The sequence below is a fragment of the Pleurodeles waltl genome, chromosome 10 (genome assembly GCF_031143425.1).
Source record: "Pleurodeles waltl isolate 20211129_DDA chromosome 10, aPleWal1.hap1.20221129, whole genome shotgun sequence".
Lineage (NCBI taxonomy): Eukaryota > Metazoa > Chordata > Amphibia > Caudata > Salamandridae > Pleurodeles > Pleurodeles waltl.
The window spans coordinates 487,152,137-487,173,812 of record NC_090449.1 but is presented as its reverse complement, the minus strand read 5'-3'; the positions used below and the strand labels follow the sequence as shown (position 1 = coordinate 487,173,812).

The 21,676-nt window shown below is 44.8% G+C and overlaps 1 protein-coding gene across 1 annotated transcript in view; it reads left to right on the top strand.

The window, feature by feature from the left end:
• Positions 1–21,676, top strand: part of LOC138261642 (clathrin coat assembly protein AP180-like) — a 349,054-nt gene that overhangs the window by 46,926 nt on the left and 280,452 nt on the right. The window contains exon 2 of the mRNA XM_069210792.1: positions 17,183–17,210. Coding sequence (XP_069066893.1) covers positions 17,183–17,210 — 28 coding nt within the window. The remainder of the gene's footprint in view (positions 1–17,182; positions 17,211–21,676) is intronic.

Sequence of the window (21,676 nt, the reverse complement as noted above, 5' to 3'; positions counted from 1 at the left end):
GTCCTGGCACATGCGTGGGATGGGCACAGATAGACATATAGTTGTGCTAAGTATGTCCGTGGGTGGGAATGGTAAGGGGAAGTTTGTATTGTGTTGTTTGATAGACTTTCATAGTGGGCAGAGGGAAGTGAGTAACATGACATGGCAGTGACTTGGCGGAAAAACCATAATGGATATGCCAAAAGATTGGGGCTGAATATAAACTCTTGATTTGAACGTCTGACAGTTAGGGACATAAACTAAGAGGTAAAGGGTACTCACATTCTTAAAGAGGCACAAAATCTCCATAGCCTGCTTGCAGGAAACGCACCTAGATGATGCAGGAGCGGCACGGCTAGCTAAGAATTGGCAGGGACAGATCTATCACGCCTCACGTTTGACGTATGCTAGGGGCACGTTGATCTGGGTGGCGCCGGTTGTTCCCTTCACCCTTACGTATTTGGAGAACTATGTAGGTGGCAGATATGTACTGATGTGGGGTGAACTGGATTGCCATGACACAACTCCTGCACGCCAAATAATGATGATCTAACTTTGTTTTCACTCCATGCAGGACCTGCTGATTTGCAATAGATGTGCCAACCATGTGGCTTGGTCATTTTAATTGAATATTGGACAGTGACCTGAACAGAGCACCTCCTAGGGTGGCCACCAAACCCCTAATGACCAACATGCTTCGGGAAGTAATGTGGAACGTGGGATTGATGGGCATTTGGTGAATAAGACATCCGGAAAAGCAGATACACACGTTACTCGGCCACACAATAGATATAGCACGTTGGACAGGAAACTTGTGGTGGGTTTCCGCGTCTGGAGGACATGGAGTTGACACATACGGCACAATTCTTTTCAGATCACACATCTGTTAGCTGTGTCCTGTGGTGGGGAGGCAGTGAGCGGGACAGTGCAGCTTAGAGGATGTCTGTAGACGTACTGGAAGATGTAGCTGGTAGGGAGGTTCTTTCAGGGGCACTGACTGACTAAATGACCATCAATTGGGGTACAGTGTCAAGCAGGGCAAAGGAGTGAGAGGCCCTGACAACGGTGTTAAGGGGCCATTGCATGAGCTTAATATGTGGCAGTATGGAGTGCAGTGAGGAGGAGGCATTGGTTGAGCTGCAGACCGGGGACCAGTTGCTACCCAGATACAAAGCATAGGGAGCTAGCAGTGAGACTTTGTATAGCTGACATATGGGACCCCCTCAACATATATACCCTACAACAGTACAGACACTACACAGAGGTGGGGGACAAATCAAGTAGACTATTGACATGGATATGCAACGGGAACAGCCATCACCACAAATGATGCACTTGATATGGGAGGGTAGTGTCTGGTTTACCACCAGAGCAGGGATGCTGGACGCCTTCCGGAAGCACCTTCGACGTGTATACACAGCAGACCCTGTCATAGTCCCATCACGGTATCTCCCATTACTGGAGGGGCTAACGCTTCGGCGGCAGGCATCGCAGCAACTGAATCGCTAGACGGCCTATTAGATTTGGAAGAACTGCGTACAGCTCTCAAAATACTAGCGTGTGAAACAAGGGGCCGGGAGAGGACGGCTTTACGCTCAAATTTTACCAGACATTCTTGGCGATGCTCATGAAGGGACTCCTGGAGGTGTTCATGGAGGCCCTCGAGAAGGGGGTGCTGCTGCTGACAATGCGTGAGAGTGAAATACACATATTCCACAAGCCTGGCGGTGACAAAGCTGACTTTTCTGCTTATAGACCGCTCACTATGATAAATGTGGACATAAAAGGCCTATGCAAATTGCTCGCCAGTCGGTTGGCACCATATACCTCTCAGCTGGTACACGAGGACCAATGTGCATTCATCCCTGGTCATGGGCATGGATTTAAGACGCCTCGTGCTTGTCCTGCACGAGGTGGAAGGGCCCCGGAGAAGAGCTGGCTCTGGTCTTCATAGACCTGGAGAAGGCCTTCGACACAGTGGACTGGGACTATTTACTTGAAGTGTTGGTACCGAGGTTAGGTGTGCCTACTACCCACAGAACCCACACTGAGGGTGCGTGTTGGACAGAGTCAGTCAGTGGTGTGGGAGGTGGGCACGGGCACCCAGCAGGATTGTCCACTGTCACCCCTCCTGTTCACGCTGGCCATCGAGCCCTTGGCTATCTGGGTGTGTCGTGACATGGGCGACAGAGATATAAAGTTGGTTGACGTTCATCATATCATCTCACTCTACGCTGATGATGCGCTGTTCAACATTTCATCTCCACGTAGTGCGCTGCCAAGGCTGTTGCGACTCCTAGAGGAATTTGGGGACATATCAGGTCTCTGTCTTAACAGACATAAGTCACTCGTCTTCCCGCTAGCGGCATCGGCTACCACACCACTGGATCGTCTCCTGGAGCTGGGCTTGCTCTGGTGATGACCAACTTCAAATATCTGGGGCTGCAGGTGGTACACACCGAGGCACAGCAATCGTCTCGCAATAAAGGCAGTGGTTGACTCCATGAGTAAATCAGTCGCATTTTGGAACACTCTGCCACTCTTGCTAATAGGCAGGTTGGCGATATCCAAAATGGTTCTACTACCCAGGTCCATGTATACATTACAGAAGTCGTTTTGCCCCATACCACAGAGGGTTTTTAAGCAGCTGACTTCGGTACTCACGTCATTGTTATGGGAGGGACGTCGTAGTACAGTGGCTCTGACCACACCGACCTGCCATTATGCAGACGGGTAGATTAGAGGTGCCAAGACTGGACCTTTACTGTTATGAAGCGCACCAGCAGCATCAGTGCGGTGGCTCATAGAGGATGGCAGTTGAGAAAAGGGATTGGTCACAGGTTTGGTGACAGCGGAACACCTCCCAGTGACATTGAGGGAGCTGGAGTGGAGGGAAGGATTCCATATGTAATTCGCCATACTGCAAGTATCTGGCAGCGGTTCGTGGAAGTGGTTTTGCAGAGAGCTCCTTTTCATCAAGAACTATGCCTTGGCTACTGGCTCCGGTACGTCAGATGATGACCAATGTGTCATTCCAGGCCTGGAGGGATGTACACAGTTGGAAGACCTATACCCAGGTGAATACTTTATTACGTTCCAGCAAGCCTGCAACACATTTAGGCTAGACCTGGGACATTTTCTCCGTTGCGCAGGGCTGGTGGAGGTGGCCAAACAAATCGGGCCCACATAGCCCGCTACACCACAGACTTTGCGAACACTAGACGTCCTACTGATGCATGGCAGGGTTCGACATTTGATCGCTCAACTGTATAAAGTGATGAGAGAGAAAGACCCGTCGAACGCTGATCAGGGCCCGAGCTGTCTCAGAGTTAGATCTGGAATCTCCATTTGCAAGACCCAGAGTGCTTGTTACTTGGATGGGGCAGCGAGCGCCCATGATCACAAATTGGTGCAGGGAGGTGGGTGAATGGGCGATAGCCGAGGAGGTCCATATAAAGAAAAACAGACTGGATGAAAGGTTGGGGGATGATGTGGCATGGAGAGCAGTGTGTGACTTCTTTTTGAGACCATGTGCAAGCGCAGAATCCTCAGAGTGATAATTAGTCTGCATGACCAGGGGGTGAGACACCCCAAGGAGGGAATAGGACTGCGCCCTCGGCGTAACTGGAATGTCCTGGATACAAGTATAATGTTTTTTTTTTTTCTGACGTATGGAGTCAATTGATTACATGCCTGAAAGATGATGCATTTTTAGAGGGCCTCAATGTGCTATGTGAGGAAATATGCATGCCACTGCCTCTACTGCTAGTTGTTGCCTCTTGAAAATCAAAAATAAAGGATTTATTAAAAAAAAAAAAAAAGTTCGTCCCACCTTACCGTAACTAGTAGACAGCAGGATTCAGGCACAAGTGCAACACTACCCCCCACATTCAGAGTTTGTGTGCTCAGTTTTACAGTCGTCATTGCAGTAGGTAACGTTTACCAATGCAAGTCCTTTTCTTCCACTGGTTGGGGTCGGCCCATAGCCCACATCAGGTCTCTCCCCTTGTTAGACTTTTCATCCTTGGCGTGGTCTCCCTTAACTTTTTGTCTCTGTTCCCCAGATTGTTCATGTGTGCTGGACTCTGATTTTGCTGTTTTTGTTACTCTGGGCACTTTACCACTGCTAACCAGTGCTAAAGTGCAAGTGCTCCTTTACAAAATGTGTAGGTGATTGGTTTATCCATGATTGACATATTTGATTTACTAGTAAGTCCCTAGTAAAGTGCACTAGAGGTGCCAGGGCATGTAAATCAAATGCTACTAGTGGGCCTGCAGCACTGGTTGTGCCACCCACATAAGTAGCTCTGTAATCATGACTCAGACCTGCCATTGCAGTATCTGTGTATGCAGTTTTGCCTGTAAATTAGACTTGGCAAGTATACCCACTTGCCAGGCCTAAACCTTCCCTTTTCTTACATGTCAGACACCACTAAAGTAGGCCCTAGGTAGCCTCAAGGGCAGGGTGCAGTGTATGGTTAAGGTAGAACATATAGTAATGTGTTTTATATGTCCTGACAGTGAAATATTGCTAAATTTGTTTTTCAGTGTTGCAAGGCCTGTCCCTCTCATAGGTTAACACGGGGGCTACCTTTAAATCTGATTAAAGTGTAGATTCCCTTTGGGAGCGGATGGACCTTGGGAGTTTGGGGTCTATGAGCTCACAATTTAAAAATACATCTTTTAGTAAAGTTGATTTTAAGATAGTGCGCTTGAAAATGCCACTTTTAGAAAGTGAGCATTTTCTTGCTTATGCCATTTCTGTGACTCCGCCTGTTTGTGGATTCCCTGTCTGGGTCAGTTTGACAGTTGGGCTGGTTGCACCTCACACTAGACAGTGACACAAAGGGAGCTGCATATCCTGATGAGCCATCTGTGCTAGGAGGGAGGGGAGGAGTGGTCACTCACACCTGAAAGGGCTGTGCCTGCCCTCACACAATGCAGTCTCCAGCCCCCTGGTGTGTGTCTGGGGCCTGGCCTAGGCAAGACAGGATTTCACATTCCAAAGAGACTTTACTTTGAAGTAGGCCTACTTCAAAGGAGAAACTGGGTATACGAAGGGCACCCAAAACCACAGACTTTAGAACACTTCTGGAAACAAGAGGAACCTCTTCCTGGAGAAGAGCTGAAGAGCTGAGGAGAAGTGCTGCCCTGCTTGTGACTGTGCTTTGTGGAGCTATCCTGCAGTTGCTGCTTCTGCCAGAGTAAGAGGGCAAAGACTGGACTTTGTGTGCCTTCCATCTTGTGAAGAAATCTCCAATGGCTTGATTTAGAGCTTGCCTCCTGTTGTTTGAAGTCTCAGGGACAGCAAAGACTTCTCTCTGCCAGCACCTGGAGTCTCTGGAGAGACTCCTGCTCTGACAAGTGGTGCCTTATCCAGTCCCTGGGCCCTTGAAAGGAAAGCTGGTGGAAATCCAAGGAAATCGACTTCGGATGACCTCGGACCGACGCCGCTGCTGAATCCGGTGACGCCGCCTGCACCCGATGCCGTGACCTTCACTGGAACGCGACACTCTTCACAGGCCTGACGCCGCTGCAGCCCCGCTGAAGTCCGCGACTCCGTGGAAGTCGCCGCACCACGTCGTGACCGACGCCGCTCGAAGTGCGCAGATTCAACGTTTCGCACCGACGCCGCGATCCCGGACTTTGTGCATCAACTTGTTTTCACTCTTCACCAAATGTACTGTACTTGGGGGTCTATGCGACCCCGTGTCCGGCGCCGCTGGTGTCGGCTTGTTGGGAACGACTCTGTCACGACGCCGTGTTAACACCTCATCAAAGCATTTTTGTTTCAAAGTGCTATTTTGGAGTTTAATATTTAAAAATTCGTAACTTGCATTCCGTATGTCGGATTTTTGGTGTTGTGCCATTTTTTAGTGTTTTCATTAAGTTACTGTGTGTGTTGGTACAAATACCTTACACCTAGCACTCTGAAGTTAAGCCTACTGCTCTGCCAAGGGGGTAAGCAGGGGTTAGCTGAGGGTGATTCTCTTTTACCCTGACTAGAATGAGGGTCCTTGCTTGAACAGGGGGTAACCTGACTGTCAACCAAAGACCCCATTTCTAATACCCCTCTACTCCTGGAGGTAGATGCTCCGACTGTAGGTGCATTGGCACTCAGGTCCTGTTTACGGAAGCAGCTGTGGAGGCTGCTCCCTGGGTCCTGGCAGGCTCTGATATTGCTGATGCTCTCTAATCATTCGAAGGCTCTTTTCCAGATGCAGGTTAAGTCGAGTGGAGTCAGGGATCATGGAGCTGACAAAAGTACTTTACAAGGTGAAGATGCAGCTCTGACACCACTAATAAATGGACAGCGACTTTGTCTGCATAACTTTGATTACTTGGTGCAGTGTGCTTCAGCCACACTTCCCAACTTGCAGCAGCATGGTCTGCTTGGAACACAAGTTATTGGTCACAGCAGCAGTGTCTGCTTGGGCACACTTCAGAACAGTGCCACCATACAGGCTTACACTATCACAGCGGCGGAGTCTGCTAGGGCACACTTTGGCAGCCCCCTAGTGAAAGGTCACTCCAAGAGCATGCCAATCACTTTCCCTCACGTCCCTCTGGACAGATGGACCCTCAGCTCTAGGGTCCACTGCTGCTAATCCTCTTGGTCAAGACATCCTGCAGGATTGACACTCTCCTTCACTGACAGGTCAGCATCCAGGCACCTCACAGCAGGGAAACAGATCTTGTCCCTTTACCTCTAGAAGCTGGCTGTCAGGCAGACACCATCTCTTGTTATATGGCAGTTCTCTGTGTACTCTGCAGAGCACCCCCTCCTGGTTTAAGAGAACTTGGAACTGGAAGGACAAGTTGTTCATCAGGTCCCACGTTAACACAGATACACTATACGGAGAATGTGGATTCTCTTTGGGGTTGGTTCTTCATTCTTGTGTCCTTTCCAGGCTGACTTCCAGACACAGCCTTTGTGGTGCAGAGCTGGGTTGTCTTCCCTTTGGAGCACTTACAGCAGAGGCACAAAAATGTGTGAGCTTTTGCACCTGGCTATCGGCAGCCACTCTGAACAGTGATAGGGAAAAGAGAGAAAAGGCAGGCCACCTGTAAAGGATCCTTCACTCTGTGAACAGGGACTCCAGTCCCACCCTTCCCCTTACATCTACCAAATGGCAGTACTTATAAAGACTAGCCAATAGCACCTTGCAGCAAAGGGACCTAATCACATTTCCAAATGTAGCTGTGTGTTCGCTTTCCCCTTTTCAAGATGTAGATCTCCTCCTTTCAGCTTCAAGATTGTTAGCAATTCACTTCCACTGTCTTGGAGAATAAAACCTCACCTCAGTCTTGTGCATACAGATAGGCTAGTGTTTTTCAGTATGGAAACTATAGGCCTCCATTACTTTAGTTCACTCATATACACAATGAAGGTTTGACTATTGACACCCACCCACATATATACACAGAACCAAGACCTGGGGTGATAGCATTAGGACCTAGGTTAGCATCAGACCTTTACAGTGACACAGATAAATAGATCTGATGCACAAAACACGGTATGCTGCCACCACAACTTTACATGCTAAACCCATGATAGGGACAGTATCCTTCTGTCAGTCAAATGAGAGTAAACATTTTGCTCCCACCCGGATCTCAGTCATGTCGAGGGACAGGCAAAGAACTTCACGCACCAGATGAATTGGGCATTCAGGGCAGGGGAACGTGACTGCACACAATGAATATTCCCATCCCAAAGGGGACTAACAACAAAGAGGAATGAACAAAGTGTATCAATGCTCAGGAATGTGTTGAATGCTATTTTTATTTTATTTTTTTATGAAAACGTGGCCTTAAAAGTATTGCACTGTTCCACAAATAGCCAGTTCAATGATCTGCGTTGAGGATCAATGTAAAGGATGGATGCATAAGAGCCTGCTTGCCAAGTTTTAGATCAGTTGGAGATATGGTATGAGTCTTTTCAGAAGGCTGGTATACAAAGAGTTGCTGTATTAAATATGCGATAGGAAAAGATCTTTGACCATTGCTAAACAGCACTAATGATAATACTGTTTTGCGGAGCATACTTGGGTTATAAAAGCAAGAAATAGTAATATCTTTAGTTTACTTCACAAAGGTCAGAGAGAAATTCGTAATTACTTATACTTCCCAAAGTCTTTGGGAGAAAGTGCTGCCCCATTCAGAAGTCTACCATCGGCGTTATGGGGCTGGGGGGTGCATATAAGAGAGGCCCCTCCGAACATTAACATCTTGGTTCTGTCTCCATTCAACTTGAGTGAGTGCTTTGCCACCCAGTAAGCTACGGTTGACAACGTGTGACAGTTGCTGCATAAGAGAGAAACCAAAACCACGTATCAGGTCAGCCAGAGGTGTGGGTAAATATTGAAAGGGGTCATGCTCAGAAAGGAGCCCTGTGTTACCTCACCACCAGAAGCTTAGGGCGAGAGTGAAATTGAGTCAGAAAGACTGATTGCAAATGATCTTCCAAAAAGAATGGTTACCAAATGCCTCATCTTGAATGCCTATAGAGTGTAACCGCTGGCAAAGTGCGTTGTGGGAAACAATATTTGAAGTATTGCTAGGGCCCTAAAGCTGTAGTGTGGCTCTCTCACCTACCTGAAGTCATCCAAATGTCATCCGTGACAACTAGTAAAGCCATCTCAGTGTTGTAGAAGGGGTGATATCCAGCCTGAATGGTGTCCAAAATGTTAAGGAAGTTAGAGGTTAACCTTTTTTTCCCCTGTTTTTTGACAAAGTGGAGAAAAGAGATGTGTTGGTTGTTACTTAAAAATAAAGCAACGGCCACATGCGTTTTCAATAGAGGGCCTACGAAAGCTTCTTTCCAAATAAGAGGCACTGCAGCATAATTACCAGAGGCATTGCATAAGTAGGTAAGCTGTGGTGCTATTGTTTCCAGTGTGAGAATAAGGGTGTCATTAAGACACCCCGGGTATATTGCATGGGCATGTACCAAAGATGTTTCAAGCACTATTGGAAGAAACTGAAAGAGCAGGTTGAAAACCGGACATGGAATCAAATCAAATCAAATCATTAACATTTATAAAGCGCGCTACTCACCCGTGCGGGTCTCAAGGCGCTAGGGGGAAGGGGTTACTGCTGCTCGAAGAGCCAGGTCTTGAGGAGTATCCGAAATACAGAGTGGTCCTGGGTGGTCCTGAGGCTAGTGGGGAGGGTGTTGAAAGTCTTGGCCGCCAGGTAGGAAAAGGACCGCCCACCCGCTGTGGAGCGGCAGATGCGAGGGGCGGCGGCGACAGCGAGGCTGGTGGAGCGGAGAAGACGGGTGGGGGCGTAGACGCTGAGGCGTCGGTTGAGATATTCTGGTCCCTTGTTGTGGAGGGCTTTGTGTGCGTGGGTGAGAAGTCAGAAGGTGATCCTTTTGCTGACGGGGAGCCAATGCAGGTGTCTCAGGTGGGCGGAGATGTGGCTGTTGCGGGGTATGTCGAGGATGTGGATGGCGGAGGCGTTTTGAATACGTTGCAGACGTTTCTGGAGTTTTGGAAGTGTCCTCCCTAACCATCTCCAGCACAGATTCCTCCTCATTAAAATATTGATATACAGTGTTTTCTCCTCAAAGTAAGAACATATTGATTCACAAAAGGTGATAGAAAGGGAGGCAGAGAGAGGGGTAAGTGGGGATGAAAAAATATCTTTTGTGATATTAAAGATGTCTATAGGAAGATTTTTTTGCAGAAGTGAAGGCAGAATTGTACTAGGCAGCTCTACCATCAAGCATTTTTTTAATGATAAATTGAAATTTAATCTCCATTGTTGATTTTGCGCCTTGCAAAGTCTTGGTGTTGACTATGTCCTCGGAGTACTGAGTGCCAAGGTGCTGTTGGACTCTTTCTGCAAGAATGCTTAAGCTTTCAGAGAGCAATCACATCAAGAGCAAATGTAGTCTAGATATTGAAGCATGTAGTGGTAATATCTAGACATGGCTCTACGACCAGTACCCCCCTCCCCCCCAGCGCCTTGAGACCCTAACAGGTGATTAGTGCGCTCTATAAATCCTTGATTGATTGATTGATTGATCTAATCTAGATATCTCGGGTGGAGGTTTTGGAAAGCAGAATAAAACTTACTAGAACTAATTTTAGCTCGAGGACGTTAACGTTTATTGCACCCATGTCTATGGGGCAGGTGCCAGGAATAAAGAATAAGCCTGTAGGTTTTCTATCCAGAGCCAGGGGGTTGTCAACACCCATACAGCCTTCATTATGTGCAGGATGAGGGGCCAGCTAGCTTGGACCCAAGGTAGCCTATTGGTGTGATAGTGTCGAACTTTTCACTAGCATCAATTGATAAGGTGCAATCTCTGAAGACAAACTCTCTGGAATGATTACAAGAGATGAGATACATTCGGCTAAAGCAGTGCCAAAGTTAGTAGACGGACCCCGGGGTCCGTAAATGAGTAAAATATCAAAAATAGAGCAATTAGTTGATATTGTCAATTGAAAATTAACTGATCTAGTCATTAACAATCTTTTAGCCACCCAGTAGGTAAAAAACATAAAACGAGCATGCAAGGAATACGTTTCATGGTAAGAAAACCGTCTGGTTTGGAATTTGTCCTTATGACGGTCTTGATCTTAGAGAGTGCTCGGTTGTCCGAATTCAGAAACATTCAGACAAGAATGCCAAGAAAATGATTGGAGGTCGGGAGTGTCAAACTAGGTGTGCGTTCTTCTTACGTCTGAACTTTGTTTTATTTAAGATGGTTAATTTGTATGGAAGCTTTTCTTGGTAAAGATTGTAATGTTGCACTTCAATATAGTTTAGCACATGATTACAGTAATAACGGGTTTCCTTTGTAGAAATAAACGTCACAAAACATTTCCATTTGTAATTTTGAGGAATTATGTTTTCATGAGGGCTAATTTTTTTTAATCTGCTCATTCCACATTAGCCCTTTTTACCGTTATGTGGAATAGACGTGTCTGATGAACAGGGCCCTTTACAGTTGCAAAGCCTGTAATCTACGAAATCAGAGTTCGCAACTGTGGGTGCGCAGGACCGTAGAAATTCTGCATTACGTGGTGCATAGAAACATCGGGTGATTCTGTGACCGTGTTAACCTCAAAGTCTGTGATTCAGTGTGTCACTAGAGACCAGATTCAAACAGCATCTTAATATACAGTTTGAGCTGACTCAATAGGGGAGTTTGAATTGGATTTCAGAAATGTAAGAAAAATCATTAAGGCTTATTACAAATATTTCAAAGGCACAGTACAAAGATAATACAATGTGGACGCAGCAATAAATGCAGGAAAATGCTAAGACACAACTGTGCATCAAAATCAATAAAAACTTGGGAAGTATCTCTAGTCTTAGGAAAGGTCTTAAAAAGTTTACTGGCTCACCTCCAGATGAAGTGCATATACAGTTTTGATGAATAGGAATTATTAAACCTGCAAAACCAGGGCCAAGATGCCCCTGACCTTTAAGCCACCCATTCACCTGAAAAATAGACAAAGACCCCGTTATTGAGCCATCTGGAGTCAACAAGAGCATCCTATTATTCTTTAATTGATAAGACCAACAATACAACTGTAGATCAAGAAGGGCCAAACCCCCAACACCCACCTTCCTCCTCAAATTTTTCCAGGAAAGGAGAATACCTTTGCTGGGCCAAATAAATGAGGTAGTCTTCGCATGCAGTTTTAGGATAACTTCTTTATCAAAATGTAAGGGCATATTATCAAATAAGAAAGTAATCTTCGGGAGCATAGACATCTTGATCACATTAACACGTCCAAAAATCAAAAGCAGCAAATTTCCCCACTTTCTTAGAAGAGGGAGAAAGTCTCTTGATGGTATCAACATCTTCTATCGAGAGTAGAGAATGTGTCGCAACCATTCTATAGGAAATGGAGTGGACTTCTGCCGGGCAGGAACTGAAACAGTTATGGCAAGTATCCTTTGCTACATTATACTCAATGGTCAAATCAGCAGCATTAAGAAGGAACCACCTTTTTACCCTTCACAGAGTGTTTTGGACCCCTGGCAGGTTGACAAAGATAAAGAGAAGCGGCTCAACATCAGAGTGTAAACTGTGCTGTAGCTTAGAGGCAGATGATGTCCACATGTCTGCCGCCTGCCCCAAGTTAAAAAGATTCTGGTCAGTGGTGGGTAAGACAATCTCTGACTCCCTGGGTTTCGTAGTTGAAATGACCCCGCCTAATTATGTTCGGGATTCTGACCTTGGACATGGACCCTCTACCCCTTTTCCTTTCTCTAATTTATATTGAAGAATATAAAGGACATTTTTCTGACCTCTTTTTTTTTGCTGGTGTTAGGACTCTAGCATTGGTCAGCAGTGGTAAAGTGCACAAAGTGCTTGTGCTCTTTCCCCTAAACATGGTAACATTGGCCCCTACCCAATTGCCGTGCTTAATTTACCTATAAATCCCTAGTAAAGTGCGCTATATGTGCCCAGGGCCTGTAAATTAAATGCTACTAGTGGGCCTGCAGCACTGATTGTGCCACCCACATAAGTATTCCCTTAACCATGTTTCAGGCCTGCCATTGCAAAGCCTGTGTGTGCAGTTTTACTGCCACCTTGATCTGGGATTTAAATCTCTTTGCCAAGCCGTAAACTCCCATTTTATTACATATAAGTCACCCCTAAGCTAGGCCCACAGGGCAGGGTGCAGTGTATTTAAAAGGCACAACATGTACTTCTAAGATTTACATGTCCTGGTAGTGGAAAAACTCCCAGTATGTTTTTTCACTATTGTGAAGCCTGCTCCTTTGCTAGCTTTGGGAATTCCTTAATATACTTTTAAGCTGTAATTCCTGTAATTCCTGATCAGAAAGGAGTAGCTATGTCATGTTTCATATCTTTGGAATGGTAGTGATAAGTCCTTTTTACTTGCAAAGTCAAATTTACCAGTACTATTTTAGAAATGTCAGTTTTAGAAAGTAGGAATTTCTCTGCTCTTACTGCTCTGTGTCTTAGATCCTGTCTCCAGTCCACGTCTGGTCTGTGCTGGGTGACAGCTCCCTTTGTGCATTCTATCCAGACAGCCATAAACACAGCACACTCAACTGCATCTGCATACTGATGAGTCTTCCTGGGAGGAAGGGTGGAGTTGCTCACACTTAAATAGGTAGTGGCCTGACCTATTACAAAGGAGTGATACACCCACTCCCAACAGATCTGGAAGCCCTGGGCTGAAAGAGGAACGGGTGCACTTCAGAACTATCAGGATTTTATTTTAAACTAGATATTTTATTTAAATCAGTAGACAGAGATCATAGACATGAAGGTCTAGTTATGTATGATCTACAATTGTTTATTGTGCTATGCTCCTCCTTCATTGATGGACTGTGCTGGAGTAGGAGAATCATGGGGGAACATTGTGAAATAGGGCTTCTCCTCCCTCAACCACTCTATACTTTATAAAATATGTATCTTAGACCATATTACGTATGCGCTCTGAGTATTGTAGAAGGGACTGTAGATGCTTGTGCAGCCCCTTTTGTAATGTGGATGTGCAGTAACAGGTTTTGCACCTAAGGGTTTCAAAGGTTACTTTCTCTCACGTGTGGGGGCATGATGGCATGTAAATGAGGGAACAAGTTTGCCACTGTGCCCTTGCCATATTACATTATGGTGATTGAGCAAACAAGTCTTCGGAAAAAAAAAAAAGATGAAAATGCATGGCAGTTTCCATGGAGGCTCCATCATGACATACCCAAGGATTCCTTGCAAAAATGTTCTTCAAAAGTATGGTTGTACATAGTGCCAATAAGTCTCCCTTGTCAGCATGTTATTAGTGTAAACTTTATTTATCAATACAATACCATATTCTTTGAGTGTTCTGTAAAGGGAAGTTTACCTTGCAGGATAATTGTGAAGTTTTCCCTCTTGCTAGTAGACATGAAAAGAATGGTATCACAAACACTATCTTTCAGCCCTCCCCACACCCCCAAGTTGGTGCCCCAAACCACACAACATGTGACAAAAATAGGCAAGCCATGGGTTATCGGAAGATTGTGGTCTAGTGGCAAGAACTGATGATCGTAGACATAGGTGCCCGAAGTAGGAGTAGGGGTGTGCTGCAGCACCCCCAACATAACCATACTGGAGTTCAGAGTGTGAATGAGGAATAAAGATCCCTTTAAACTATCTTTATATTGTAATGTATTTGCCCTGCTTTCAAAGACGGGGTCAAATGTCTATCTAGGCTGTCTTCTTATAAACTGCTACTTATTCTTTTGAAAGGGACATTATTAATGTATACTTTACTTTAACGGATTACAAAGTGGGAGATTTTGTAATGTGAACTATGAGACAATCAAACTGTGGAAAGGGATTGGGAAAGGAAACTCAGTAGGATCTTATTTTTTCTAACACACAACAGCGCTTAAATACCCATAATTGAAGTGTACAAATATTTCTGTGGCACATTTTGAATTCTGAAGTGTGATTGAAACAGTGATTTTAACATGATCTACATGTATAAAGCATCTTTACTTTGGTGAAGTGCAAATTATAAATATTTGCTGAAACTCGTTTTACACGCTATCATTTGAGTGCTGTATAGTTTCATCAGTCAAAATTTTGTCTTTGCCAGTTTAGTCGGCATTTCAGTGGAAAATGTGTTGTCTGCAAATTACAATGTGCTACTTGACCGTGCTCTAGTAATATGTTTGCAACAGTGTACTCCAAAATGCACCACCTGATAGATACTACATCCTTGCCAGCCTACTGCTAAATAGGGGTGGTTCATTTGCTATGCTTATTCTTTGTGCGAAGCTTGGATTGTTCCCAATCCCCTTGACTTCAGTGATATAACATTGATGGCAGACAGCACCTGAACTCTGAAAATTGTTCCAGCACCACTGATTTTGGAAGTGTGCAACCATTTGTAAATGCAGGCCTTCTCACCATGTCGTGATTGTAGCCAAATTACTTAATACCCCCGTTTTTTGAAAAACAGAAAGTGACATGACCTGGTGTCTTATAGAGCTTGATAATGTCCTGACCACATTTGCACAATATAAAACTGAAAAAAATATTAAAATTGTATACTCCTAGAGTAGGATAATGATCCCACATGATGAGAAATTAAGTGCTGCGATTTCTTTAACCAAGCAGAGATTACAATTTTTGCCCTCATGAAGCACTCTGGAGAGGTGTTGGTTTCCAATTAAATGATGTTTAGTTTCTTTATCAGAAAGATGAAATCCTGGTTTAGTGCTGCTGTGATTCATGGGCTTGCTAACTCGGTAGTACCTGATGACAACAGTAAATGTACAACTCACTGAGCCATCTCGCATGTGACACCTTTCCTTACGTCCTTGCTTAAATATATGAGCACCTTAAAGAGTGAGTACTGCTTTGGTCATTTATATTAATATCTATGGTGGTGACTAAAGGAAAAATGCTAGTTAAATTTATTCATTTATAATAGAAAATATAATAGTCAAACATTCCATTGTGCCACTTGTTCATGTCAAATGAGGCCTACCTCATTTCCAACATGTTTTCTTTACTGTTGGTCCTAGCGTTTTTTTAAAGTGTTTTTTTTGGCTAAAATTCGATGGCCAGTCTCCATCTCTATTTCCTACAACTCATAGCTTGAGTTGGAGTTAGTACCAGTTTAATTTATCAAGGACTTTAGCGCAAAGGAATCTTTGCCAAAATTGATTTGTTCAGCCTCTTAGTAAAAAGTTTATATCTAGATAGTTTCTTCAATAACTATAATAGTAAATGTATTAACATGTTATGTAGTGATACAATAAAAGCGAACGTAAGAGCATGTTGTGGAAATGAATCTGCTCCCTTTATATTATATTCACACACTTCTGTCTGTATTAGAAAGATTTCAGTGCTCAAAATCTCCATGGCTGTCTCATGCTCATGTGTTACTACTGTATGGATGTTGAATCCAATGCTAATGACAAAATATGGATTGGCAGACCTATAACATCTGTTCATGTAAGCCATCTGTAAACTCCAGCCTCAACACTGAAGCTGCTGTGGGAGTAATGCCAGTGATTAATATACCTTGAAGAGATGGACACCTAAGTACCTTGGAATGACGTTTTCTGTGCATTGCTTTAATAACCTTCCCATGCGCACCCCCACTTTACCCAGCAGCTGTCAGTCTTTTTATACCTTTTATCTTCCATGGCTGTTCGGTTACAGAACTAAGGGAAAGAGTAAACTCTTTCTTTCTAGCGGGGGTTAGTGAAATGGTGGTAGCAATGGTGGGTACAGGGTTGTTTTTGATGTTTACTCTAAAGGTTATGAGGAACATTAGTATTTGTTGAGGAACCTAGGAGTCCAACCAGCAAGGTAACATTCATAAACCGAAGTGGGTAAGCACCCAAAGGGACAGGTCTGTAAGTGGTTTTGTTTCCTCTAATTTTGTTAATAAACACCCTCAATTTCATTTTAAGCCGCTGAACATTCAAACATTGCTTGTCTAGATGGAAAACCAGCGTGTTCTGTCTCCTTTCACCCGTCTAGCCTTTGTCTCGAATCTCAATTAAATTCTATTTACTTTTGACACTTTTTTATTTTTCACAACCGCAAACCAGCCACTGCCTTTTTCTTGAGAATCCTCTTGTCCCACCACCAAATTCTTAAATGACTGAGATCTTGTTTTTTCTATTGTTATTTTAAGCCACAATCATAAAAAAGATAACCTTTTAAACTGCGACCATCCTAAGCACCCCACAAAGGTATTTCTCACCGCCAGTATTTCTCTTTCAATCATAACAGACCATCTCTATCAGGGGCTAGCGCCAATTGAGTTATCAAATGTGTAACACCAATTTTCCTTGGTTTGCATCTTGCGTGCCAGTCACCTGCTGTGCATTTTTTAGAAGGCAGCTCTCACTAACTTGCAAGTTCCTTTTTCACTTTTTGACAATTTTACTGTGTACACATTTCTTACAAACACAATGCACTTTTATTATGTAAACGTTTAATTGCACATTTTCTTAAATGTCTTGATGTAATTTCGATTTTTTATGCATTTGTTAATATATTTTCACAAGACAATTCATATTCCATTGTACAAATGATTAGGAAAGTTTAATTGTTGAAGTGAAACATTTTTCATTTTCAAAAAATGACCAGCAAATGATATTATATAAAGTTTTTGTGATCTGTAATGTACATGTGATTTTTGACCATGTCTTATGATTTTAGAAGTAATGAAAATGCTATTTTTATCTTTTCCTTTAGATCCAGCGTACCTTCTCCACTGAATAAGGTAATTCTAAGTATTTTTGATTGAAGGCAAAACGCTTTAAAAAATCTGTGATGGATTAATACCTCAAGAAGTAACAAAATGCATGGCAAGTTAGTTTGCTACATACATTTCACTTTATAGGAACACAAATCAATCCTGACAAGACTTTTGTTATTTAAAAAAAAAAAACGATGAGCAGATGGACTGATTTCCCTTTTTGCAGGAGGAAATGCCTATTTTGGGGGCTGTCTTCAAAGGTGGGGTGCCACGTAGGAATTAGTTAATTTTTTTGCTGGTGCACTCCTGTACTTTGGACACTGCACCAAAGATATGTATTAACAGTAGCTGCCACCACAAGATGAGGACTTCCTCATCAAGAAGTTCTCGAAGATCAAGTGGGCCAGACAGTGTTTGCCAATGCTAAACAGCATGGTTAAATTACTACGAGGACCCAGTGAACGTGTCAGTGTTCAAACCTAGGGTGGAGAATAAGTGCAAAGCAGCCTTGGCCGTCCTTTAGGGCGGAAGGTCCACACCCTCCCACCTTTTGCCCATCATGAAGATTGCCTGTCAGGCTGAGCATAGATCAGCCAGACACACTCTTCATGTTCAGCTCAGGCAGCCAGGAGCAAGACATGTGCATTTTACGCAGACTCCTGGCTGCCTGAGCTGAACTTTGCTGGGCTGAGGAGGTCACAGCTCCTATGGCGTGACCTCCTCAGCCCAGCAAAGGCGCCTCAAGGCCCTTCTCCTCCGTGACGAGGAGAAGCATCACTCATTGACTTCGACCTGGGCGCTTCAGGTTTAAGCCCTGAAGCACCCAGGGCGAGTGTCAACCAGTGACACCTTGTCACAGAGTTGGGTGGGGTCAGAAGTCTCACTGACCCCCATCCCACTCTGTGACAAAGTTGGGACTGCTGCCTTCCCTCATTGGCTGACTGTAGAAAGTTGGCTCTGTATATACTATCTCAAAGTGAGAGATAGTGTGCACAGAGTCCAAGGGTTCCCCTTAAAGATTGATAGTGACAAATTAGATAATTCTAATGCTCTATTTTTGTGGTAGTGTGGTCGAGCAGTAGGCTTATCAGAGGGTAGTGTTAAGCATTTGTTGTACACACACAGCCAATAAATGAGGAACACACACTCAAAGACTTAACTCCAGGACAATAGTTTTTATATAGAAAAATATATTTTCTTAATTTATTTTAGAACCACAAGATTCAAGATTTGAAGTAAATACATAAAATGCAAGGTACTCCACACAGGTAAGTAAGGAACTTTGAATGAAAGCACCAGTACACACAGTATAAGTTAAAATGGCAATAAGCTATTTTAAAAGTGGACACTGAAAAAATCAACAGTTCCTGGGTAAGGTAAGTATGTTTAAGTTTCTGAGGTAAGTAAAGCACTTACAAGTTTAGTTTCCTGGGCATAGGCAGCCCACCGTTGGGGATTCAAGGCAACCACAAAGTCACTGCACCAGCAACACAGGGCCGGTCAGGTGCAGAGGTCAAAAGAGGGCCCAAAACACATAGGTGCCTATGGAGAACAGGGGTTCCGGTCTGCAGGCAGGTAAGTACCTATGTCCTCGTGGAGCAGACCAGGGGGTTTTGTAGAGCACTGGTGGGGGGGACACAAACAGGCACAGAAAACACACCCTCAGCGGCACAGGGGCGGCCGGGTGCAGTGTGCAAAGTTGGCGTCGGGTTTGCTATATAAAGCAATGGAAGGACCTGGGGGTCACTTAGGCGATGCAGGCAGGGCAAAGAGGGGCTTCTCGGGTCAGCCACTGACTGGGCTAGGAGGAGGGCCACCTGCTGGTCACTCCTGCACTGGAGGTTGGTTCCTTTCGGTCCTGGGGGCTGCGGTTGCAGTGCTTGGTCCAGGCGTCGGGCTCTTTGTTACCAGGCAGTCGCAGTCAGGGGGCCTCTGGATTGTCTCTGCAGGCGTCGCTGTGGGGTGCAGGGGGGTTGACTCGGGTTACTCACGAGGTCACAGTCACCTGGGAGTCCTCTCTGTAGTGTTGGTTCTCTGACGCTCAAGCTGGGGGCGTCGGGTGCAGCGTGTGAAGTCTCACGCATCCGGCGGGAAGAGTGAGTTCTCTAAAAGTTGCTTCTTTGTTGCAAAGATGTTGTTGGTGAACAGTGCCGCTGTTCTCGGGAGTTTCTTGGTCGTTCAGTTTCAGGGCAGTCCTCTGAGTCCTCAGAGGTCGCTGGTCCCTGTCTGATGCGTCGCTGTGCAGGTTCTTTGAGTCTGGAGACAGACCGGTAGTGCTGGGGCCAAGTCAGTTGTCGTCTCCGTCGTCTCTGAAGGGCTTTCAGGTCAGCAGTCCTTCTTCTTTGTGTAGGTTGCAGGAATCTGATTTCATGGGTTCTGGGTTGCCCCTAAATGCTGATTTTAGGGGTGTGTTTAGGTCAGGAGGGCAGTAGCCAATGACTACTGTCCTCAAGGGTGGCTCCACCCTCTTTGTGCCTCCTCCCTGAGGGGAGGGGGGTACATCCCTAATCCTTTTGGGGGAATCATCCAATCTCAAGATGGAGGATTTCTAAAGGGAGGGGGTCACCTCAGCTCAGGTCACCTTAGGGGCTGTCCTGCCTGGTGGGTGACTCCTCCTTGTTTTTCTCATTATCCTCTCCTGCCTTGCCGCCAAAAGTGGGGGCAGTGGCCAGAGAGGTGGGCATTTCCACTAGCTCACCGCCAGGTGTTACAGTTCCTGCAGGGGGAGGTGAGAAGCACCTCCACCCAATACAGACTCGGTTCCCAGCCACAGAGTGGCAAAGGCACTCTCCCCTTGTGGCCAGAAACTCGTCTGGTTGTGGCAGGCTGGCTGAAACTGGTCAGCCTAACACTAGGAGTCGGACTGGTATTCAGGGGGTATCTCTAAAAGGTTCTCTGGGTGCATTTTACAAATAATTCCACAATGGAATCAGTGTGCATTTATTGTGCTGAGAAGTTTGATACCAAACTTCCCAGATTTCAGTGTAGCCATAATGGAACTGTGGAGTTCGTGTTTGACACACTCCCAGACCATATACTCTTTATGGCTACCCTGCACTTACAGTGTCTAAGGTTTTGCTTAAACACTGTAGGGGCATAGTGCTCATGCACATATGCTCTCACCTGTGGTATAGTGCACCCTGCTTTAGGGCTGTAAGGACTCCTAGAGGGGTGACTTACCTATGCGACAGGCAGTGTGAGGTGGGCATGGCACTCTGAGGGGAATGCCATGTCGACTTAGGTTTCCTAAATTTACACACCTTGATCAACATGGCATTGGAAGATCTTAAACATCTGCTGGGGGATTATCAAATGAGATTTTCCTTATAAAATTCAGGATCAGCTCCATATGGAGTTTTATGAATGAGACAAAGGGGCTTGAACTTGACCCTTCTCCTCAGAGGCAGCCAATGTAGCTCTTTTAATGTTTTGGAAACAGACACAGACTATAATTTGAGTATCTTTTTTTGAAAGTCTTGCTGCTGCATTCTGAAGGCTTTGCAATTTATTCAGAGTACTCATGGACCCCCAAATAAAGGACATTGCAATAGTCCAGTGTAAACAAAATAAAAGCCATGACCACTGTTTACTGGAGCTCAGATGCAATATAAACCATGATCTTCCTGATCTTATGAGGTAAATAGAAGCAGAAAGACGCTAGTTTGTTTATTTGTGCATTAAGGGACAAACTGGCATCAAACATGATATCCAGATTTTTTTATGGTAGATACTGGAGTCGGAAGGAGGGCCAAAGATTGTGGCTATCAAGCCTGATTCCTTGAGAGCGAATTCTTCCCAAACAAAAGTACTCCTATTTTTGTTAAATTAATTATCAAGTTGTTTAAACTCATCCATTGCAAATTAGCCCCCATACATTTCTGAAACCTTAAACTTAAAGCTGTCTCCGTGTCATTAGCAATGGAAACAAAACGCTGTTTATCATCGGCATATGGCATGGGGGAAAAGCCAAAGAAACAAATTAGTTTAGTCAAAGGAGCCACCTAAATATTAAAAAGAGTAGGGCTCAGAGATGAGCCCTGCGGGACTCCGCAGGGAAGGGTAAATGATTTTGACCTAATTTTCCCATAGCTGTAAATTGTTCTCTCTGTGACAGAAAAGAGCGAAGCAGCTCAAAAGGTAGAGCCGACCTATTACAGTTTCTGCTAGCCGTGCTATAAGAGTCTCATGATCAATAGTATCAAAAGCTGCCAACAGATCTATTAAAATAGTGGCTGCCTTCCCACCGCTATCCAGTATATTCCTCACTTGGTTGGTAGCCAAATTGTGCTGTATAGAACACTTGGTTCCCTTCTATCTCCTTCGACAAGGTGACATTCATATATTTTTGGCATATGAAGGGAAGGACAGGGTAAGACGAGAGATGGGGCGATAGTTCTTCACCTCTTTAGGATCCCTGGTGGGCTTTTTCAGCAAAGCGAGGATGCCAGCTTTCTTTCATTCAAGTGGGAAGGATCCTGACTCCAAAAAGG